Source organism: Grammomys surdaster, unplaced genomic scaffold, assembly GCF_004785775.1.
Source record: "Grammomys surdaster isolate TR1022 unplaced genomic scaffold, NIH_TR_1.0 136, whole genome shotgun sequence".
Taxonomy (NCBI): domain Eukaryota; kingdom Metazoa; phylum Chordata; class Mammalia; order Rodentia; family Muridae; genus Grammomys; species Grammomys surdaster.
This window is the reverse complement of record NW_021604594.1, coordinates 884,645-906,230: the sequence shown is the minus strand read 5'-3', so window position 1 is coordinate 906,230 and position 21,586 is coordinate 884,645. Positions and strand designations below refer to the sequence as shown.

The following is a 21,586-nucleotide window of genomic DNA, read 5'->3' as shown; positions in this document are numbered from 1 at the left end:
CAAAAAAAAAAAAAAAAAAAAAAAAACCAACTGTTACAATAAAGTAGATCACTGTCAGATCAGCTCACTGTATGTTGTGAAAATATACTCAGCTGTCTAGTACTTTGGCCTATTGCTTTAGTTTCTTTCATTTCTGCCTCTAAGCACTGCATAGATTAAACGAGTGTAGACAGATGTTATCTGAGATACAGCTTCTATCAGTCTCATGAAAAAAAATGGACACAGATTTATACAGTGATTCGTATTGTTTCCTTCTAAACATAGACATTAACACATGTAAGTAGATTAGTACAGATAAAAATCCACTTGTAAGTGAGACTTTGTAAATATAATTATTAAGCAAATGAATGCTTTGGCTTAAAAAAACATGCTAAAATGTTGCGATAAATACATATAAAATTTGTCCTGGAGACTACAGCATAACCACAGGATAGAAAATGTGTTTGGGGAGTCTGGATTGTTTCCATTTCATATTCTTTTCTGGTAACTATTTTAGAAAATCATTTCAAGATGCAGTTTTTGTAAACAGCTATATAGGCAATTGGTGCAAGTGTGCCAATAATATCATTCTAACGTGGGATTTCAGCTATCTATTGGAACGACTTTAACATCAAGTCAGCACACACGGTTCTGACGGAGTTTCTGAAACCTGAGCTCATCCTTGCAGCGTGCATTTGAGCAAATTTCTAGCACCTAATCCTCATATTCCTCACCTATGATAGAGGGGTCATCATATCAAGCCTTGAAGCTTACGTGTGACAAACCATGACATGTTTAGTGCAACATCTAACCTCTGGGGAACACTTATTGATACTATTTATTGTTTTTAGCGGCACTAGCACATGATTAATTTTAATTACACAGTCAATAGTTTCTTGTACACAAATAAATGGCATCAAAGTCTATCTCACCAATAGAGGAGTTAGAGAAAGGACTGAAGGAGCTGAGAGGTTTGCAACAATATCAACAGACAAGACCCTCCAGAGCTCCCAGGGACTAAACCACTGACCAAAGAGTACACATGGAGCGACCCACGGCTCCAGCAGCATATATAGCAAAGGATGGTCTTGTGCATCAACGGGAGGAGAGGGCTTTGGTCCTGTGAAGGCTTGATGCCTCAGTGTAGGGGAATGCCAGGGCAGGGAGGCTGGAGTGAGTAGGTGGGTGAAGGAACACCCTCATAGAAGCAAGGGAAGGAGGGATGGGATAGGGGTTTCCAGAGGGGAAACCGGAAACGAGGAAAGGGGATAACGTTTGAAATGTAAATAAAGAAAATATCCAATAAAAAAATATGAAAAAGAAAGAAAGAAAGAAAGAAAGAAAGAAAGAAAGAAAGAAAACTGGTTCGCTAGTACAATAGTTTGTGTTTGGTTAGTTTCTATTGATGTAATGAAACTCCATGACCAAAAAGCCAGCTGGAGAGTAAAAGTTTTTTTTTTCAGTCTACACTTCCACACTGCTGTTTATCACCAAAGTCAGGACAGGAATTCAAGCAAGGGAGGAACCTGGAGGCAGGAGCTGATGCATAGGTCATGGAGTAGTGCTGCTTACTGGCTTATTTCCCATGGCTTGCTCAGCCTCATAAAAACCAGGTCCACCAGCCCAGGGACAGCACCAACTGCAGTGGACTGGGCCCTTCCCCTATTGATCATTAAATTTTAAAACGCCTTGCAGCTTGATCTTATGGAGGCATTCTCTCAATTGAGGCTCCCTCCTCTCTGATGAGTCTAGCTCTTGTCAAGTTGTATGTAATTCAATTAAAGAATGAAAAACCTATCATGTTTTTTTGCTACAATCACAGGAATTGAACATTCAGAAGATATTTCAATGTGGTGAAGTGTCAATTGGTCAAACATCCTAAATTACTATCCCAGGGAATTCCGTCCTATCTGTACAAATCTCCAAACCACTGTGTTCACTACCATGGCAATCCAATTCTGCTGTTGCATCTTCAAAATTTGGTAGACAGTGTGATCAAAGATCTTGTCTTAATTTTCCATTTGGTTTTGCTGTGTGAAAAGAAAATTTTAACCTACTTTTCTCAGTATTAATAATGATCAGCATAAAGTAAAGAAGGATGGGACACAGTGGTACAACTGTAGCCTTGCCTGCAGAGCATTGCTTTCTCATTCCAGTTTGTCTAATTACCGAGGGCTCAGATCACCTCCCTTTAAAGCACTGGTCATGTATTTGAAATGACAACTCACACCAATCTGAGCACTAGCAGAGATAATAGACAGAAAACAACGAATACACTAAACGGATAGACTATATTTTGATCATTTGTCTATTGAATTGATTTGTGCTGATCAGAAAGTCTGGGGGGGGGTGTTGGTGTGTGTGTATGTGTGTGTGTGTGTGTGTGTGTAGTAGACAATCCCTAATGAGGTTACTTGTGATCGTCTAGGTACATTGAAAGATGTGTGTCTATTTTCATAGAATGCTTAATAAAAATCCCTGCCTGGAGTCAGCCTTCTTCCGTCACCCTCCTTCCTTCCCCATCCTTACGTATCAGGGCTGCCTCCTCAGTGAGTTTCAGGCTGCACAGAGAGCAGTGTTTTCATGTGGCTAGCTGGGATCTTCCTATCTGTGAACTGTCATACAAGTACTTTCCCTTGTCTGCTAATGGGCAAGAAATCATCAGGAGAGAAAACAGTCTTTTGAATGTTTATATTTCTTGCATTCCGGAAACAAGCAAAGACATTTTAGAGGCAAAATCAGTAACAATAAAGTCACAATTAATATATCCCAGGCATGTACATAAGCAAACTAGAGTCATTATCTTAACAACCTCTTAAAATATCATTATCTTTTAATAAAATTGAAGAAAGTTATTCAAGGACATCTGTGTAGTAGATGACCTATTGAACTAGAAAGTTTGGAGGAAGCAATGAGTTTTATTTACTTTATATCCAATTAGTAACTATTTGTTGTTTATCTGTTGGCCACTCTTTCTAGATTCTGGGGAAACAGTTGTGAATTGCTCAGAACAAGAGCATAATAGGTTATTTTTATCACAGTGGGAAGCAAATAGACATATTATCTGATGTCATTCTTAATATTTGTGCTCTTCTTTAAAAAAATTAAGATTGTAACCAAAGTTAAATGGCATACTCAGGATTGGCCCAACAAGCAGACAACAGCAGGGACATAGATTTTTAGGTAGAAAAGATGTACTTAGATATGAGTTAATGTTCTGAAAAGGAGGAGGAGAAGGAAGATGAGGAAGAGGAGATGGAGGAACAGGAGGACCAGAGAGTGATAGCATAAGCCAACCGTGCACCCTTGCACAGGTGAAGAAAATTAAAGAGATTAATTTACAAAGTATTTCCTTTATTCTGGAAAATTTTGGTCAATTGTTATTTTTATTTTTCTGCTTTCTAACGGAAAACTATATACACATATATATAATACACACACACACACACACACACACACACACACATATATATATATATATATATATATATATATATATATATATATACACATACACTCTACTTTTCTAATTATCCTCATCTTCTTTAATATCTTAGATTTTTACAGCTGAGTAACTCACCAGCAAGAGTAGCAATACAGTATCTAGTCTCTCAAAGGCTTTGTGTTTCCTAACTTCTAAAATGATGGTACAATTCCTCATACATAGTCACATCTGTGTGCACGGATTAAGAAAATAAATTATTTATGTCTGCAAGACTACAAAACCAGACTACAACATATATTCACTTCTGGGATAAAAGTACTTTTATTATATGTTCCCTTTGAACTATAAAATTTTAATGCATTTAAATAACTGTATAGTTCTATGCCAAGCAATGGTTCGTCAGCTTAGTTAAAATAATTTTGTATCATTCTATATCATTATAATTTAGACACAATTTAAAAAAACCCTTTGGTTTACTTTTTCAAGAAACTACATAAAATATATTTATAAAGAAGTTAATATTTTTAAAACATCAATATATTCTTAACGTAAATATGTAGCTTCAAATCATTCGACTATTTCCTAAAAGAACCCCAAAATAATTTTCTAATGGGTTATTTACTTATATTTTCATAATGATACTCTCCTCAATTAGCCACTAGCAACAGTTATCTTAAGAGTTGAAGAGGGTTTTATTGAGTACAAACCATTACTTCTTGCCCTACATTGTCCTTATCCAAATCTACTACTCTAATGTGGAAATGCAATTTGATTGCATAATTTAGTATACGTTTTTAAGATTTCTTTTGCAACTCTGACTCATATTATGTCATGTAATTGGTTTCAACTCACACAACATTCAATATGAGGAACAGAGTTTTCAAAACCCTGATTAAACTATGACTTAGAGATAAATTGAGTATGAATTGATAAACAATACTAAGAATAACATATTTAGGTAAACAATATGCATTGTTAAGCAAGAGGAAGCATAGGGTGCAAATATATGACATCAGTTAACCTAAATACTTGCAAAACTTGCAAAAGAGTGATTAGATCACAAGAGTTTAGAAAGCAAAGATGTGGTAGGTGGGCTTTGACAGGCGTGCAGTCACATAACCCTAGATGACTGAGAACTCAGCCCTTGTCAAACTCCTGTACAGATCAAAGGCAAGGTCAAAAGTTCTTAACCGAGCCACGTTTAAGTGATGGTTCTGGCCCTTGGACTGGAGCAGACACAGAGTCGGTCTGCTCCTGTCCTGTGGAGAAACTGAATCCTGAGTCATCCAGGAGCCACTGCACTCAGAGCAGCTGGTAAGAACTCCATCTCACTCCCTAAGCCCCAGAAATACATCTGGGAACCAGGGACATCCAGGGCACAGCAGCTACCCAAACCCCGCCCCTCCGGAATTCCACTTCCCTTCGGCCCCTGCCTGGTCCCTGGGACTGGAGCAGACACAGAGTTGGTCTGCTCCTGTCCTGTGGAGAAACTGAATCCTGAGTCATCCAGGAGCCACTGCACTCAGAGCAGCTGGTAAGAACTCCATCTCACTCCCTAAGCCCCAGAGATACATCTGGGAGCCAGGGACATCCAGGGCACAGCAGCTACCCAAATCCCGCCCCTCCGGAATTCCACTTCCCTTCGGCCCCTGCCTGGTCCCTTGGACTGGAGCAGACACAGAGTTGGTCTGCTCCTGTCCTGTGGAGAAACTGAATCCTGAGTCATCCAGGAGCCACTGCACTCAGAGCAGCTGGTAAGAACTCCATCTCACTCCCTAAGCCCCAGAAAAACATCTGGGAGCCAGGGACATCCAGGGCACAGCAGCTACCCAAACCCCGCCCCTCCGGAATTCCACTTCCCTTCGGCCCCTGCCTGGTCCCTTGGACTGGAGCAGGCACAGAGTCGGTCTGCTCCTGTCCTGTGGAGAAACTGAATCCTGAGTCATCCAGGAGCCACTGCACTCAGAGCAGTTGGTAAGAACTCCATCTCACTCCCTAGGCCCCAGAAATACATCTGGGAGCCAGGGACATCTAGGGCACAGCAGCTACCCAAACCCTGCCCCTCCGGAATTCCACTTCCCTTCGGCCCCTGCCTGGTCCCTGGGACTGGAGCAGACACAGAGTAGGTCTGCTCCTGTCCTGTGGAGAAAATGAATCCTGAGTCATCGAGAAGTCACTACACTCAGAGCAGCTGAAACTGAATTCTGAGTCATCAGGGACCCACTGCACTCAGAGCAGCTGGAGCCACTGCACTCAGAGCAGCTGACACAGAGTTGGTCTGCTCCTGTCCTGTGGAGAAACTGAATCCTGAGTCATCTAGGAGCCACTGCACTCAGAGCAGCTGAAACTGAATCCTGAGTCATCGAGAACCCACTGCACTCAGAGCAGCCGAGGAGCCACTGCACTCAGAACAGAAGGATTACCAGATCCAAGAGGTGGCCTGAGTCCCAGGAGTTCTTCCACCCGGGAGATTAGGGGCATAAGACCACAGAGACCTCTGGACTCCGAGGAGCTCTGCAATAAGCAAGATAACTGGAAATACAGATTCCAATCTTACACAGAGAGGGCAGGTACCACTAGAGTTACCCAGATGGCGAAAGGCAAGCGCAAGAACATAAGCAACAGAAACCAAAGTTTCTTGGCATCATCAGTGCCCAGTTCTCCCAATATAGCAAGCCCTGAACACCCCTTCACACCTGAAAAGCAGGATTCAGAATTAAAATCACTTCTCATGATGATGATAGAGGATTATAAGAAGGAATTAAGTAACTCCCTTAAAGAAATACAGGAGAGTACAAGTAAACAGATAGAAGCCCTTAAAGAGGAATCACAGAAATCCCTTAAAGAAATGCAAGAAAACACAAAGAAGGAATTAAACAAAAACATTCAGGATCTGAAACTGGAAATAGAAACAATAAAGAAAGTTCAAAGGGAGACAACCATGGAGATAGAAAACCTAAGAAAGAGATCAGGAGTCACAGACGCAAGCATCACCAACCGAATACAAGAGATAGAAGAGAGAATCTCAAATGCAGAAGATACGGTGGAAAATATTGACACAGTTGTCAAAGAAAATGAAAAAAGCAAAAAACTCCTAACTCAAAACATCCAGGAAATTCAGGACACAATGAGAAGACCAAACCTAAGGATAATAGGTATAGATGAGAATGAAGATTCCCAACTTAAAGGGCCAGTAAATATCTTCAACAAAATCATTGAGGAAAATTTCCCTAACCTAAAGAACAAGATGCCCATAAACATACAAGAAGCCTACAGAACACCAAATAGACTAGACCAGAAAAGAAATACCTCCCGTCACATAATAATCAAAACATCAGATGCACAAAACAAAGAAAAAATACTAAAAGCAGTAAGGGAAAAAGGTCAAGTAACATATAAAGGCAGACCTATAAGAATTACACCAGACTTCTCACCAGAGACTATAAAAGCCAGAAGAGCCTGGGCGGACATCATACAGACCCTAAGAGAACACAATTGCCAGCCCAGATTACTATACCCAGCAAAACTCTCAATCAATATAGATGGTGAAACCAAGATATTCCATGACAAAACCAAATTTGCACAATATCTTCCCACAAACCCAGCACTTCAAAGGATAATGGATGGAAAACGCCAACACAAGGAGGGAAACTACAACCTAGAAAAAGCAAGGAAGTAACCTTCCAACAACCCCAAAAGAAGATAACTATACAAACATAACTTTACCTCTAATAACAAAAATAACAGGAAGCCACAATCATTTTTCCTTAATATCTCTTAACATCAATGGTCTCAATTCCCCAATAAAAAGACGCAGACTAGCAGACTGGATACACAAACAAGACCCAGAATTTTGCTGCATACAAGAAACACACCTCAGTGACAAAGACAGACACTACCTCAGAATAAAAGGGTGGAAAACAATTTTCCAAGCCAATGGTCCCAAGAAACAAGCTGGAGTAGCCATTCTAATATCAAATAAAATCGACTTCCATCCAAAATTAATCAAAAAAGATAAGGAAGGACACTTCATACTCATCAAAGGAAAAAGCTACCAAGGTGAACTCTCAATTCTGAACATCTATGCCCCAAATGCAAGGGCACCTACATACATAAAAGAAACTTTACTAAAGCTCAAAACACACATTACACCTCACACAATAATAGTGGGGGATTTCAACACCCCACTCTCAGCAATGGACAGATCATGGAAACAGAAACTAAACCGAGACACTTTGACATTAACAGAAGTTATGAACCGAATGGACTTAACAGACATCTATAGAACATTTCATCCTAAAACAAAAGAATATACCTTTTTCTCAGCACCTCATGGTACCTTCTCCAAAATAGACCATATAATTGGTCACAAAACAAGCCTCTACAGATACAAAAAGATTGAAATAATCCCTTGCCTCTTATCAGATCACCATGGAATAAGACTGGTCTTTAATAATGACAAAACCAATGGAAAACCCATGTGCACATGGAAACTGAACAACTCTCTACTCAATGATGACTTGGTCAAGGAAGAAATAAAGAAAGAAATTAAAGACTTTTTAGATTTCAATGAAAATGAGGACACATCATACCAAAACTTGTGGGACTCCATGAAGGCAGTGCTAAGAGGAAAACTCATAGCTCTAAGTGCCTACAAAAAGAAACTGGAAAGAGCACACACTAACAAGTTGACTGCACAACTAAAAGCCCTAGAACAAAAAGAAGCAAATACACCCAGGAGGAGTAGAAGGCAGGAAATAATCAAACTCAGGGCTGAAATCAACCAAATAGAAACTGAAAGAACAATACAAAATATCAATAAAACCAGGAGTTGGTTCTTTGAGAAAATCAACAAGATAGATAAACCGTTAGCCAGATTAACCAGAGGGCACAGAGAGAGTATCCAAATTAATAAAATCAGAACTGAAAAGGGAGACATAACAACAGAAACGGAAGAAATTAAAAAAATCATCAGATCCTACTACAAAGGTCTATACTCAACAAAACTGGAAAACCTGGATGAAATGGACAATTTCCTAGACAGATACCAGATACCAAAATTAAACCAGGAGCAGATAAACCATCTAAATAGTCCCATAACCCCTCAGGAAATAGCAGCAGTCATTAAAAGTCTCCCCACTAAAAAAAGCCCAGGACCAGATGGTTTTAGTGCTGAATTCTATCAGACCTTCAAGGAAGACCTAATACCAATTCTCTTCAAACTATTCCACAAAATAGAGACAGAAGGAACACTACCCAATTCGTTCTATGAAGCTACAATTACACTCATTCCCAAACCCCACAAGGACCCAACAAAGAAAGAGAACTTCAGACCAATCTCCCTTATGAACATCGATGCAAAAATACTCAATAAAATTCTAGCAAACCGAATCCAAGACCACATCAAAACAATCATCCATCATGATCAAGTAGGTTTTATCCCAGGAATGCAGGGATGGTTCAATATTCGGAAATCCATCAATGTAATCCACTATATAAACAAACTTAAAGAAAAAAACCATACGATTATCTCACTAGATGCTGAGAAAGCATTTGACAAAATTCAACATCCCTTCATGATAAAAGTCTTGGAAAGATCAGGAATTCAAGGCCCCTACCTAAACATAGTAAAAGCAATTTACAGCAAACCAGTAGCCAACATCAAGCTAAATGGAGAGAAACTTGAAGCAATCCCACTAAGATCAGGGACTAGACAAGGCTGCCCACTCTCCCCCTACCTATTCAATATAGTACTGGAAGTCTTAGCCAGAGCAATTAGACAACAAAAAGAAGTCAAAGGGATACAAATAGGAAAGGAAGAAGTCAAAATATCGCTATTTGCAGATGATATGATAGTATACTTAAGTGACCCCCAAACTTCCACCAGAGAACTCCTAAACCTGATAAACAACTTCAGCAAAGTGGCTGGTTATAAAATCAACTCAAACAAATCAGTAGCCTTCCTCTACATGAAAGATAAACAGACTGAAAAAGAAATTAGGGAAATGACACCCTTCACAATAGTTGCAAATAATATAAAATACCTTGGTGTGAATCTAACCAAGCAAGTGAAAGACCTGTATGACAAGAACTTCAAGTCTCTGAAGAAAGAAATTGAAGAAGATCTCAGAAGATGGAAAGATCTCCCATGCTCATGGATTGGCAGGATTAATATAATAAAAATGGCCATCTTGCCAAAAGCAATCTACAGATTCAATGCAATCCCCATTAAAATCCCAACTCAATTCTTCACAGAGTTAGAAAAGGAAATTCTCAAATTCATATGGAATAACAAAAAACCCAGGATAGCGAAAACTATTCTCAACAATAAAAGAACTTCTGGAGGAATTACCATCCCTGACCTCAAGCTGTACTACAGAGCAATAGTGATAAAAACTACCTGGTATTGGTACAGAGACAGGCAGGAAGATCAATGGAATAGAATTGAAGACCCAGAAATGAACCCACACTCCTATGGTCACTTGATCTTTGACAAAGGAGCTAAAACTGTCCAGTGGAAAAAGGACAGCATTTTCAACAAATGGTGCTGGTTCAACTGGAGGACAACATGTAGAAGAATGAAAATTGATCCATTCTTATCCCCTTGTACAAAGCTCAAATCTAAGTGGATAAAGGACCTCCACATAAAACCAGATACACTGAAACTAATAGAAGAGAAGGTGGGGAAAAGCCTCGAACACTTGGGCACAGGGGAAAAGTTCCTGAACAGAACTCCAATGGCATATGCTCTAAGATCGAGAATTGACAAATGGGACTTCATAAAATTGCAAAGTTTCTGTAAGGCAAAGGACACTGTCAATAGGACAAAACGACAACCAACAAATTGGGAAAAGATCTTTACCAATCCTTCATCTGATAGAGGGCTAATATCCAATATATACAAAGAACTCAAGAAATTAGACTCCAGGCAACCAAATTACCCTATTAAAAAATGGGGTATAGAGCTTAACAAAGAATTTTCAACAGAAGAAACTCGAATGGCCGAGAAGCACCTAAAGAAATGCTCGGCATCCTTAGTCGTCAGGGAAATGCAAATCAAAACAACCCTGAGATTCCATCTCACACCAGTCAGAATGGCTAAGATTAAAAACTCAGGTGATAGTAGATGCTGGCGAGGGTGTGGAGAAAGAGGAACACTCCTCCATTGTTGGTGGGACTGCAAGATGGTGCAACCACTTTGGAAATCAGTGTGGCGGTTCCTCAGAAAATTGGACATAGCATTACCCGAGGATCCAGCTATACCACTCCTAGGCATATACCCAGAAGGTGCTCGAACATATAATAAGGACATATGCTCAACTATGTTCATAGCAGCCTTATTTATAATAGCCAGGAGCTGGAAAGAACCCAGATGTCCTTCAACTGAGGAATGGATTAAAAAAATGTGGTATATTTACACAATGGAGTATTACTCAGCTATTAAAAACAATGAATTTGAGAGGTTCCTAGGTAAATGGATGGAACTAGAAATTATCATACTGAGTGAGGTAAGCCAATCACAAAAGAACACACATGGTATTCACTCACTGATTATTGGATATTAGCCCAGAACCTTAAAATGCCCAAGATGCAACTCACAGGCCACATGAAGTCCATAAAGAAGGAAGACCAAGTGGGGGTGATTCGGTCCTTCTTAGAAGGAGCAACAAAATACTCAAGGGAGCAAATATGGAGACAAAGCGAGGGACAAAAACTGAAGGAGGGGCCGTCTGAAGACCTTTCCACCTGAGTATCCATCCCATGTGCAGTCACCAAAGGTAGATGCTGATGTGGAAGTCAGGAAGTGCATGCTGATAAGAGCCTGATATGGATGTCTCCTCAGAGGTCTTCAAGAGTCTGACATATTCAGAGGCAGATGCTCACAACTAGCCATTGAAGTGATTATGGGGTTCTCAATGGAGGAGGTAGAGTGAAGACTGAAGGAGCTGAAAGGATTTGTGGCCCCATGAGGAGAGCAACAATACCAACCAACCACAGCTCCCAGGGTCTAAACCACCAGCCTGGGAGCACTTATGGAGGGATCCAGGGCCTTAGCTGAATATATAAGAGTGGAGGGCCCTGCTGGGCACAGGTGGAAGATGAGATCCTTGACCTCATGAAGGCTGGACGCCCCAGGGGGTGGGAGTTTTGAGGGTGGGGAGGTGGGAGTGGGGGGGTAGATAGAGGTTACATCCACAAAGAAGAAGGAGGAGGTGTGAGGGGATTGGGGGTTCCTGGGTGGGTGGGGGATGGGGTAAGGGGACAACATATGAAATGTAAATAAAACATCCAATAAAAAAATTTAAAAAAAAAAAAAAAGTGATGGTTCTGGATTCCCAGCCAAGTTTATGAGACAAATTTGTATGTAGAACAAGACTCAACATAGGATTCCTGTGATTTTCATCTAGCTTAAAGGCCGAATCATATATGATTTCTCTAGGAAAATTATGGCTATAAGGAAAAACAATGTCTGCTTTAATTGAAGAGAAATGTGCAGACAAATAAAACAGAAGTTCACGACACTGACTGAAAATATTTATATGAATCTGGGAACAAAGGTCAGAGCTTGAGTCACTCGCCTTGAAACATATATGTGCAAAGCCCATGAGCACATGCATGAGCTCTGCAAGGCTATCTCGTTTCGCTGCAAATGCTCGACTCACAGTGGGCTCTTTTTTTTCCTGCTGTATTTTAATTGAAACTCATGTCAATAACCTAGAAGGATCATTTCTACATGCTTGAAAATATTCAGCTTGCTTTAAAAGAAGTTAAAATTAGAATCTAAAATTTCAGCAGAGATGTTCTTTCAAGAAATCAAAGCAAATTGAAAAAAATTGAAAAAAAAAAAGAACTGTGTTTTTCCTGACAAGTCAGATAGATGCTGCATGCTCCCTTTTATGTGCAAGCCTTTTATCTGAGTTGAAAGTAAAAGGCAGGTTTGCTATGCTTTCAGCTTTTGCACAGTAATTAAAACATAATTTGTAACTAATTCCAGTAAAGTTTATTTATTTTTTATCTAGAGAGTTCTGCTTTGTTTTTCCAAAGATTATTATGAGTAAGTCATTGCCTCCGAGGGCTTGGAAAACCCCAAAGTTATGGCTCTGTCTCTCCCCCCTCCCTTTCTATTCTCTTTCTTTTATTCTCCTGCTCTGACTTTTTACTTTAATTGGCTCTAATATAAAACAAATCTATCTGGTGAACAGCATTTCATGTTCTCTGCTTCTAATTTAAAGCATGGATGAGTAGAAAACCGTTGTCTTCCCTTTCTAAACAAAAAATAACAAACAGTACCCTAAATCAACATTGTGTATAGTTCTGGGATTTTATGAGGGTGGGTCAGTGACCCTTGATTACCACAGTGGGGAAGAGTTTCCTCTACCAAAGACTAACTGAAGAAGGCTGCAATATAAGGAACTGGGTTAAGAGGCAGAAAGAATATGTTGCTGGATTTTTCTCACACACAGTGATTTTGTCTGAAACATCAGCTCCTCTAGAAATTGTTTCCAGGTTATTTGGCATGAAATTAATAATTCCTATCATCCTTGACAGTCAATGAATATGCTTCATGCAGCATTTAAACCTAGGAATTTCTGAGGTACCCAAACTTTTTTTTTTCAGTCTACAGTCTGCCATCTTATTTTCCTTGGATACTTCTACAGATCAGAATTCAGAGTCCTGGTCTAATTGCTTTCTTTCTTGATGGAGAAAATAAAGACTAGAAAACCTAAAGGAATTTGTCAGAAGTTAAAGTTAAGGCATAGAAAAGTCAGTCCTTGATGGAAACTACAGAGCCTTTATGTCTCTATCCGTCAAATGTTTATTGAGTGTCAATTCTTGTGCAAGATACTATTCCAAAGCTTAGAGTGTGTGAAGAGCCAAAACAAAAAATGGTTTCTGCTTGCCTTACGTGAGCATTTGTCATATTTTACATAAGGCATATTTAATAACAAAAAAAATTTGTTTTGTTTTATTTTGTTTCTTTCTGTTCAAACTATAATTCAAGAATGTTCAAGTCAAAGGAAATAGCTAAGTCAAACAGACAGATCATAAATGGAGAAGAACCGCCAGGCGGTGGTGGTGCACACCTTTAATCCCAGCACTTGGGAGGCAGAGGCAGGCGGATTTCTGAGTTTGAGGCCAGCCTGGTCTACTGAGTGAGTTCCAGGACAGCCAGGGCTACACAGAGAAATCCTGTCTCGAAGGAAAAAAAAAAACCAATAAATGTAGAAGAACCAAGGGAAGTTAATTCTTTACGGGAAAATAAGTAAATGTAAGAATTAGCCTAGACAATATCTTATGCCTTCTGGTTTACAATTTCTACCTTTTGAAATTCTGTTCATCAAAGAAACATACTTTTCAATGGCAATATCATATCACAAATCCCTGACTTGTGAGTCAGATGGGTTCTTTCTTCTTTCATCTTCCTACAGGTCTTTGTAGCTCTGCATTAATACTTTTAAAAACTGCTTGATTGTAACATGTGGATAACGCTGGGTAATTGCACAAATATGATTAGTCGGTGTTCCCAAGTCAATTAGTGATTCATTGTCTTCTGAACAGTTCATAAATGCCAGGTACTGTGTGAGTCTATGATGTGCAAGAGTTTACTACAAGATTGAAACATTCCGTCTTGCAGGAAAGCTCCTCAAGCAGAAAAGTAAACAACTCAAAAGGTCTCAGGAAGTCCCTGAAACTCACCATGTTCACTAGGCCCCCTCCATGACATCTTAAGCAACAAAAAGAGTTCCTCTCAGACTAGTTGAGACTAAACTTCAAAGACCTTCAGAGAAGACAAGATGCAAAGAAGACTCTGAGATCAGACCCAGTACCTGGAAAAACCAGAAACCAGCCCAACTACATGGAAGAGGTTTAGACCAAGTGAGGCACCTAGAAGGGAAACTCTACAACCTGCTAAGCTGCCAAAAGGCTATGCAATGTGCTCCAGGTTCCCAGCTTTGTGGGTTTATATTGATGTAGTCCTCTTTGGTGAAGAAGGTGTCTGTCAGTCATTTCTGCTCCTGTCAGTAACTCCTCACTCATATTCCTGTAAGTAACTTCAATAAAACTCGTTGGTTCACCAAGTTGACTTCAGTGGTATCCATACTTTGCTCTGTCATGAGCTCTGTATCTCAGGTGAGTAGATATACATGAAGTGAAAAGTTTTGTTACACAAAGGTCTACTTAAAACATAATGGCTCACTTTAGAAAAAGTTGAGCTTACTTAAAACCAGAATTGGATGAAGAGCATACTATTAGTAAGCATTAATATAAAGATTAAAATATAGTCCATGCTTTTAAACACTCTTGCTCCATTTGTTAAAATTATGTACAGATACAAATGTGTGCCTGTTATACTAACTCACAATTAAAAGATGCTTGACAATTTTTAATAAAGTCCAGTAAATAAACAGTTCATTATCATTTTAGTATAAAGATTAGATATAAGCAAAGTGATTATTTGCAGTCTTTTAATATTTTTGTAGAGGCCAAGAATCAAATTTCTTAAACTGTTAGATGATTCACTTGATTTAACAAGGTTTTAATTATGTGCATTATATAATTTTTTAAAAATTTTTATTGATTCTTTATGAGTTCCAAATTACGCACCCCAATCCCACTCATCTCCCCATCCCTTCATCTCCATCTTTCAACTTTGCAACCTCTCTACCCAAAAGGAAAAAACCATAAAAACTATCTTGCAGTGGAAACTGAAGTGTATCATCATATGTCACCCTTTTGTCCACACATCTTTACTTGCAAATGCTCATTGCAATGAGTCATTGGTCTGGTTCGAGACCTCTGGCTTCTGCTACACACTATCAGTACATGATCCTCACTGGGGCTCCTCTCAGATAACCTGTTGTACCCTGTGTCGTGAAGATCCTGCAGCTGCCCTGGCTAGCTCAACCAATGCTGCAGCCAGAGAGAGGCTGGGCCAGTCCTCTCATTCCCACACCCTTAGGCCACCTTGCCCAAGCCTTTGCAACCAGGGCCAGCTCTACTGTGCTTCACAGGCAAGGTGCAGGGTCTGCTCTTCTGAGAGCTACAGCCAGTGAGGGACAGGGACAGTTCTCTTACCCTCATGACTTCGGACCAATTCTCTTGCCTGCCACAAGTAACAAGAGTCAAGGTGAGGGGTAGGGCATCTCTCCATCACCCACCCCACCTCACAGCAGAGGAATGGCAGGGCCAGCTCTCTTGTGCTCATGCCCTTCAGGCTGGGTCACCCCCAATCCCATCACCAGGTTCAGCTCTACTGTGCTGCCTATGCAAGTTTCAGGGCCCTCTCTACAGTGCTGCAACTGACAGGAGGTGAGGCCAGCCATCCAGAATGCCTTAGCCAGTGAGAGATCAGGCTAGCTTTGCACAGTCCTTGGACATCAGCATGGTCCAGGCAGCATCCCAGACCAAGATGTCTTTAGTAGTAATATGAGTTACAGAAATTAACACAGACCCTTGCTGCTACATGATCACAGACTCCGCCATGACCCCTGTCAGCACAAGCTATAACTTCACCAGGGCCTCAGGTGACAGGGCAGACTACTCCCATCTGCAGTTCCTCTCCACCCTCGAGTCTCCAGTTCCACCTCTCTGCACAATGATTAAACGTGTCTGCTTCTCTTTCTCTCCCATCTGTCCACCACATACTTGCACATTGCAGTGCCTCCTGATGCAGGTGGGCTACATGGCTGACAGGCTTCTGGGTGTCTTCCCCAGCCCACACCACATACATCATTATTTTTAAAAGCAAAACTTTTAGCAAATGTCAAGTACTTGTATTTATTACATATTGATCTTTAATGTTTCAATTGTCCTTTTTCCTAGAAATTTTTTAATTAGCCACAAAATTTCTTCTTGAACTTAGAGATATGCCTACTTCTGACTCTCAAGAACTGGAATTAAAGGTATGTACTACCAATGCCTGGATTCTTCTCTTTTCTTATTATCCAAACTCTATTCCTAATTATTTAGACTCAATGGGAGATATATATATCTTTTATGACAACATAATGAACTACTTCTTTACAAAGCATGAGAATACAATTAGGGACAATACAAAATTTCTGGCCTCTTTGGGAATGAGGTTTGTATCTGCCTATTGTATCTTTGAAACTAATATATTTTAAATAAATATATGAGTTCAGCTTTGAAAAAAGTGATTTCCATAGATACTTTTGAGGTTTTAAGTCCTAACCTTTAAATATCAGTTGAATGATGTTCGCTTTTAGAAAACAACAGATATAAGTAAAGATATCAAAACACTAAGCCTGAAATTCTTTCAAATTCATATCAATGATAGTTACCTAATAAATTTCTTTTGCACAAAAGTATTTTCACAACTACCAGCTTCTGTTACATATTTTAACTCATACTAAACATAACTCATACTACTTCCCATTACAAAATTCCTTCTCTCATAGATTCTTAGGCTTTGAAAGAACATTGTCAGTCCTGAGCTCCAGCTATGAACCCAAAATAAGAGCAACTGGCTATAGTATTCTTTTATATGTATGAATGTGTTCAGCATGTTGTGATTGTGTGGGAACATGTACATGTGTTTGTGCATGTGGAGGCCACCGGTTGACTCTAGACATTTTCCTCAAACATTCTCTAATTTACTTTTTAAAGCAGTATGTTCCTTTGAACCCGGAGCTTGTCAATTTGGCTAGATTGTCTGTCCAGCAGGACCATAGAGTTCTTTATCTCCCCAGCACTGGGATTAGAGGCACCAGTTTCCTGCTCCCACCTCTTTACATGGATGCTGAAGATCCAAACTCAAGACCCCATACTTATGTAGAGAGCACTTCACTCGCTGAGTCATTTCTCTGATCCACCATGTCAATATTCTTGATGGGCTAGTACATGATTAATGTCTAAGTGACAACTAGGCCTATTGAGAACTAGGTGTTCACTACACTTTGTTTAGCTGTTACGAGGTTTTTAAATTAAACCACCTATTTCCTCTCTTTGTTACTGTACAAACTCTATTCCTAATTGTAATTATTTGTACTCAAGATGTTATGCTCCAATCTCTGTACATCCTTTATGACAACATTCTTTGTACTGTTACAATTTGGTCAACATAGCTATTGTTTCCCTTAATTTCCCAACCTCCTTGATAACCCATTTATTATGACAGTGTTTCTCCATTGAGAACTGAATGAATGAGCCGTCTGATTACAGATTTAGACTGATATATACTTTTCCTGGTCCAGTTTGGCTTCAGTATTGTTTGCCTTGGCGGCCCCACTTGCCTCATAAGCCCAGCGAGCATTTATTTTATTAACTCTTAGATTTTTTTTTCACATGAGGACGTAGTATTAACTTTGCTTTTCACTTGTTGCTTACTTTACTGACCTCTTTGCTAAATCAAAATTGCATGAGAGCATATGGCCAGAATTCCAGGAGACCATTGTTTTCTTTCTTACTACTGGTTTTGGAATGCAATGTAGTTGCTATTAACTTTATCGCCTTCAGAAACTTAATGCCCTTGGATGTTTTGGCTTATTACATTAAGAAAATAGAGACAATTTAATCTGAAGAGTCTCGGCTCAAATGGTTTTTAATTTAAAGAGATCATAATCTCTCAAATAATTTTAGATTCTTACACTATGTCCACTGTAATTAATTACAGCTTCAGTAAGGAATTCAGAAAGAGTCCACTGAGAAAATGATCAAGTATAATTCCCAGATATGAAGTATTTAACCAGGCTAGGGAGGCAGAGAAGATAGTAGGCAAGATTCGTTAATACTTTCATGTTCAGGTAAGGTGCAGAAAAAAGCACTCTAATGTTTTGAAGCAGAGAATAACAAATAAGCTCTGCATTTGATGCAGGTTTTTAAAGATTGTCTGCAGTTGAATAAAGGAAACTGATTTTTAAAAAAACATTAGAATAGCAGCTGGGTGTGGTGCACACCTTCAACCCCAGCGTATGGGAGGCAGAGGTAGACAATCTCAGTGAGTCTGAAACTAGTCAAGTCTACACACAGTTTCAGACCAGCAGTGGCTACACAGTGAGTCCCTGACAAGAAATAATAAGAATTTTTAAAATTACATAGAACATACTTAGTAGTAATGGTGTTCAAGATGATTAAAAACTGGATTCGGTATGGATATTAAAAGGACTATAAGGAGAAATGAATGAGAGAATGGACTCTCAAATTATTGCTAAATTTCTGATGAATGCAACTGAGCTTCTGGTGACATCATCAGTGAAGATGGGTTAGTTCCTAAGAAACCTATCTTAGGTTTGGAAGAGCTGGATTTTATGAATTCATTCTGAGAATATTGGTTTTAGGAGAGTTTTAAATTGATGTAGTTCAAGAAGCACAAAAATGCATATTTTTGACCAAGAAATTGCAAGGCTTTGAAAAATATGAAATGTTTGCCTAATAAAACTAAAAAGTATATTGAAAAATCTGGGACTGGAGAGACACATCAGTGGCTAAGAGAACTGGCTACCCTTGTAGGGAATCCAGGTTAAATTCCCAGTCTCACATAAAGGCTCACAACTGTCTGTAACTGTAGTTCCAAGGGATCTAATGCCTCTTCTGACCCCTATACATATCAGACTTGCCCATGGTGCACAGCACACGAGCGCGCGCACACACACACACACACACACACACACACACACATATATATATACATATATATGTGTGTGTGTGTGTGTGTGTGTGTGTGTGTATCAGCCAAGGGTGGCAGTTCCACAGGAAGATGGGACTCGATCTACAACAAGATCCAGCCTTATCACTCTTGTACATATGCCCAAAGGATGTTCTATCCTACCCTAGAGACATTTAGTGCTCAGATATATTCATTGCTGCTGAGTTGATAAGAGTCAGAAACTGGAAACAACCTAGGTGTCTCTCAACAGAAGAATGAATAAAGAAAATGTGGTACATCTACACAATGGATTAAAAAATAATTAAAATGAAATCATGAAATTTGCAGGTAAATGGATGGAACTAGAAAAATGATCTCCCATCCTTGTGAGTGAGACCTCTCAGACTGAGAATGACAAATGTGATATGTACTCACTCATATGTGGATATTAGCTGATTAAGTCAAGAATAACCAAGCAACAGTCTATAGAACCACAGAGATTAGCTACAGAGTAAGGGACATGGAGGAGTGGGAATAAATCTCACTAGCAAAGGGAAATAAAATAGAGAGTTATGGACAAATGGGGGTGCTGGAATGGGAGGATCAAGTGTGGATGGGAAGGGAAGATGAAGGTATTATGAGGAGAGACAATTAAGGAAACCTGATACAGTAGAAACTTCCTAAAACATATACATATATCAAGGTGATCTAAATCAACTTGCCAAAGAATAGAGGAGGCAGCCCCATCTAGCCATCTCTTGCCTCCAAATGAAGTTTCCAGCGCTGGGATTCATTACATCTAATTGAGTTGTTGGACAAAGGGGTCTCATGGGAACCCGAAACAATCCAGGCTATTGCCAAGACTACAAATTGCTCTCCACAAACTGACAGCAAGACCCCATTGCTGGATACAACATCTGCACAACTCATTGAACATAGACAAGTAAATATAATGCCTACATAGAACCTTCACCCCTATGCTCTAGCATCTTTGGCACAGGAAAGCATTCAGCATGTTACCAAAAGAGAAAATTAAGCACCAGTCCAGCCACTTGATCTACAATGGTATCCCTGCCTGCATGGTATGCTAGTATAATAGTGGCACAAAGACTGGGTGTAACCAACCAATATCTGATTCGACTTAGGGCCAACACCATGAAATACAGCTCATACCTGAAATCACCTAGCTAACCAAGAACCTGAGAGTAGATTGCCCAGGGACCTAAGGCAAAATCAAATGTTATTAAACTGTTCTTTAAAAAAAAAAGTAGCAATAAAATGACTCCTAATGACATTCTGTAACACACATAGATCATTGCCTTACTTCACCATTATCACAGAAGCTTCTTCTTGCAACAGATGAGAACAAATATAAGACTCACAGCCAGACTTTATGCAGAGAATGAGAACTTGGAACACTAAGCCATAAATGGGATGTCTCCATGAAATCCCTCCCTTCAGGGCTCAGAAAACCCTAGTCAAGAGGAAGCTAAGAGTTTAAGAGCCAGAGATGATGGAGGATACCAAGAAGACAAGGCTCCCTAAATCAACATGATCAAAGCACATACTTTAACTTTATATGCCTAATAATTTTATCAAATTAGGATTAAAATAGCCCATTCATATCCTACCTACTTCATAAAACTAAACTAAAATAAAAATACTTCAGTTTACTTTAACTATTAAACTTAATATTGTTACTTATATTTTGCATAATTTGTCCACACATGAGCTCAATATGCACATAATCTGAATTCACCACAGTTGTCAAATTAAAAAAGATTTAAATGTACTTACTTGAAGTAAAAAAATATGATGAGAGAGATGATCAGAGATGCAATAGATAATCCATGCCCAATTATAGTTAGGTAGAAAAGATTCAGTGCTGTCTATAATTGTGAGATAAGAAAAAAATCGAATGAACCCTGTATCTAAAAATCTACACATATACTAGATAAAATTCAAATTAATAAATTCTACTTTTAAAAGCACATGTAGATAGATTTACAATCACTTGCTTGAAAACCAATAAATATTTAAAAATATGTAAATGAAAAACATCTCTACAAATTTACCAAATGTTATTAAAAACTTATAAGCCACATATTCTTCTATTTAAGGAATGAGAAGTCACGTTGAATCTTTAAGGTAATGCATTTATTGATCTAGTTTATACTGTACAGCATTATATATTCAACATCAAATAATATTCAATGATTAGGTTTGCTCTAAATTAAATACCTGATAAGGTTTTCTTTACCTATTGAGGTTTTCTAATGGTTTTCACAAATCTGAGGCTCAGAGACAGATCTTAATATGGTAACTTAAAAGATCCTTTGATCTATATAAATGTCTTTTAACGTTCTCTTAGTTTTTGTTTTCTTTCTTTTTCTATTTTCTTTTAATATACCATTTATAGAGGTTTTGTTTGCTTGCTTGCTTGCTTGCTTATTTGGTTGATTGGTTGGGTTTGGATTTGGGTTTGGGTTTGGGTTTGGGTTTGGGTTTGGGTTTGGGTTTGGGTTTGGGTTTGGGTTTGGGTTTGGGTTTGGGTT

The 21,586-nt window shown here is 39.0% G+C and overlaps 1 protein-coding gene across 2 annotated transcripts in view; it reads right to left on the bottom strand.

The window, feature by feature from the left end:
* Positions 1-21,586, bottom strand: part of Calcrl (calcitonin receptor like receptor) — a 98,416-nt gene that overhangs the window by 22,377 nt on the left and 54,453 nt on the right. For both annotated transcript variants that reach the window (XM_028762910.1, XM_028762911.1), the window contains one exon: positions 20,829-20,920. In XM_028762910.1, coding sequence (XP_028618743.1) covers positions 20,829-20,920 — 92 coding nt within the window. The remainder of the gene's footprint in view (positions 1-20,828; positions 20,921-21,586) is intronic.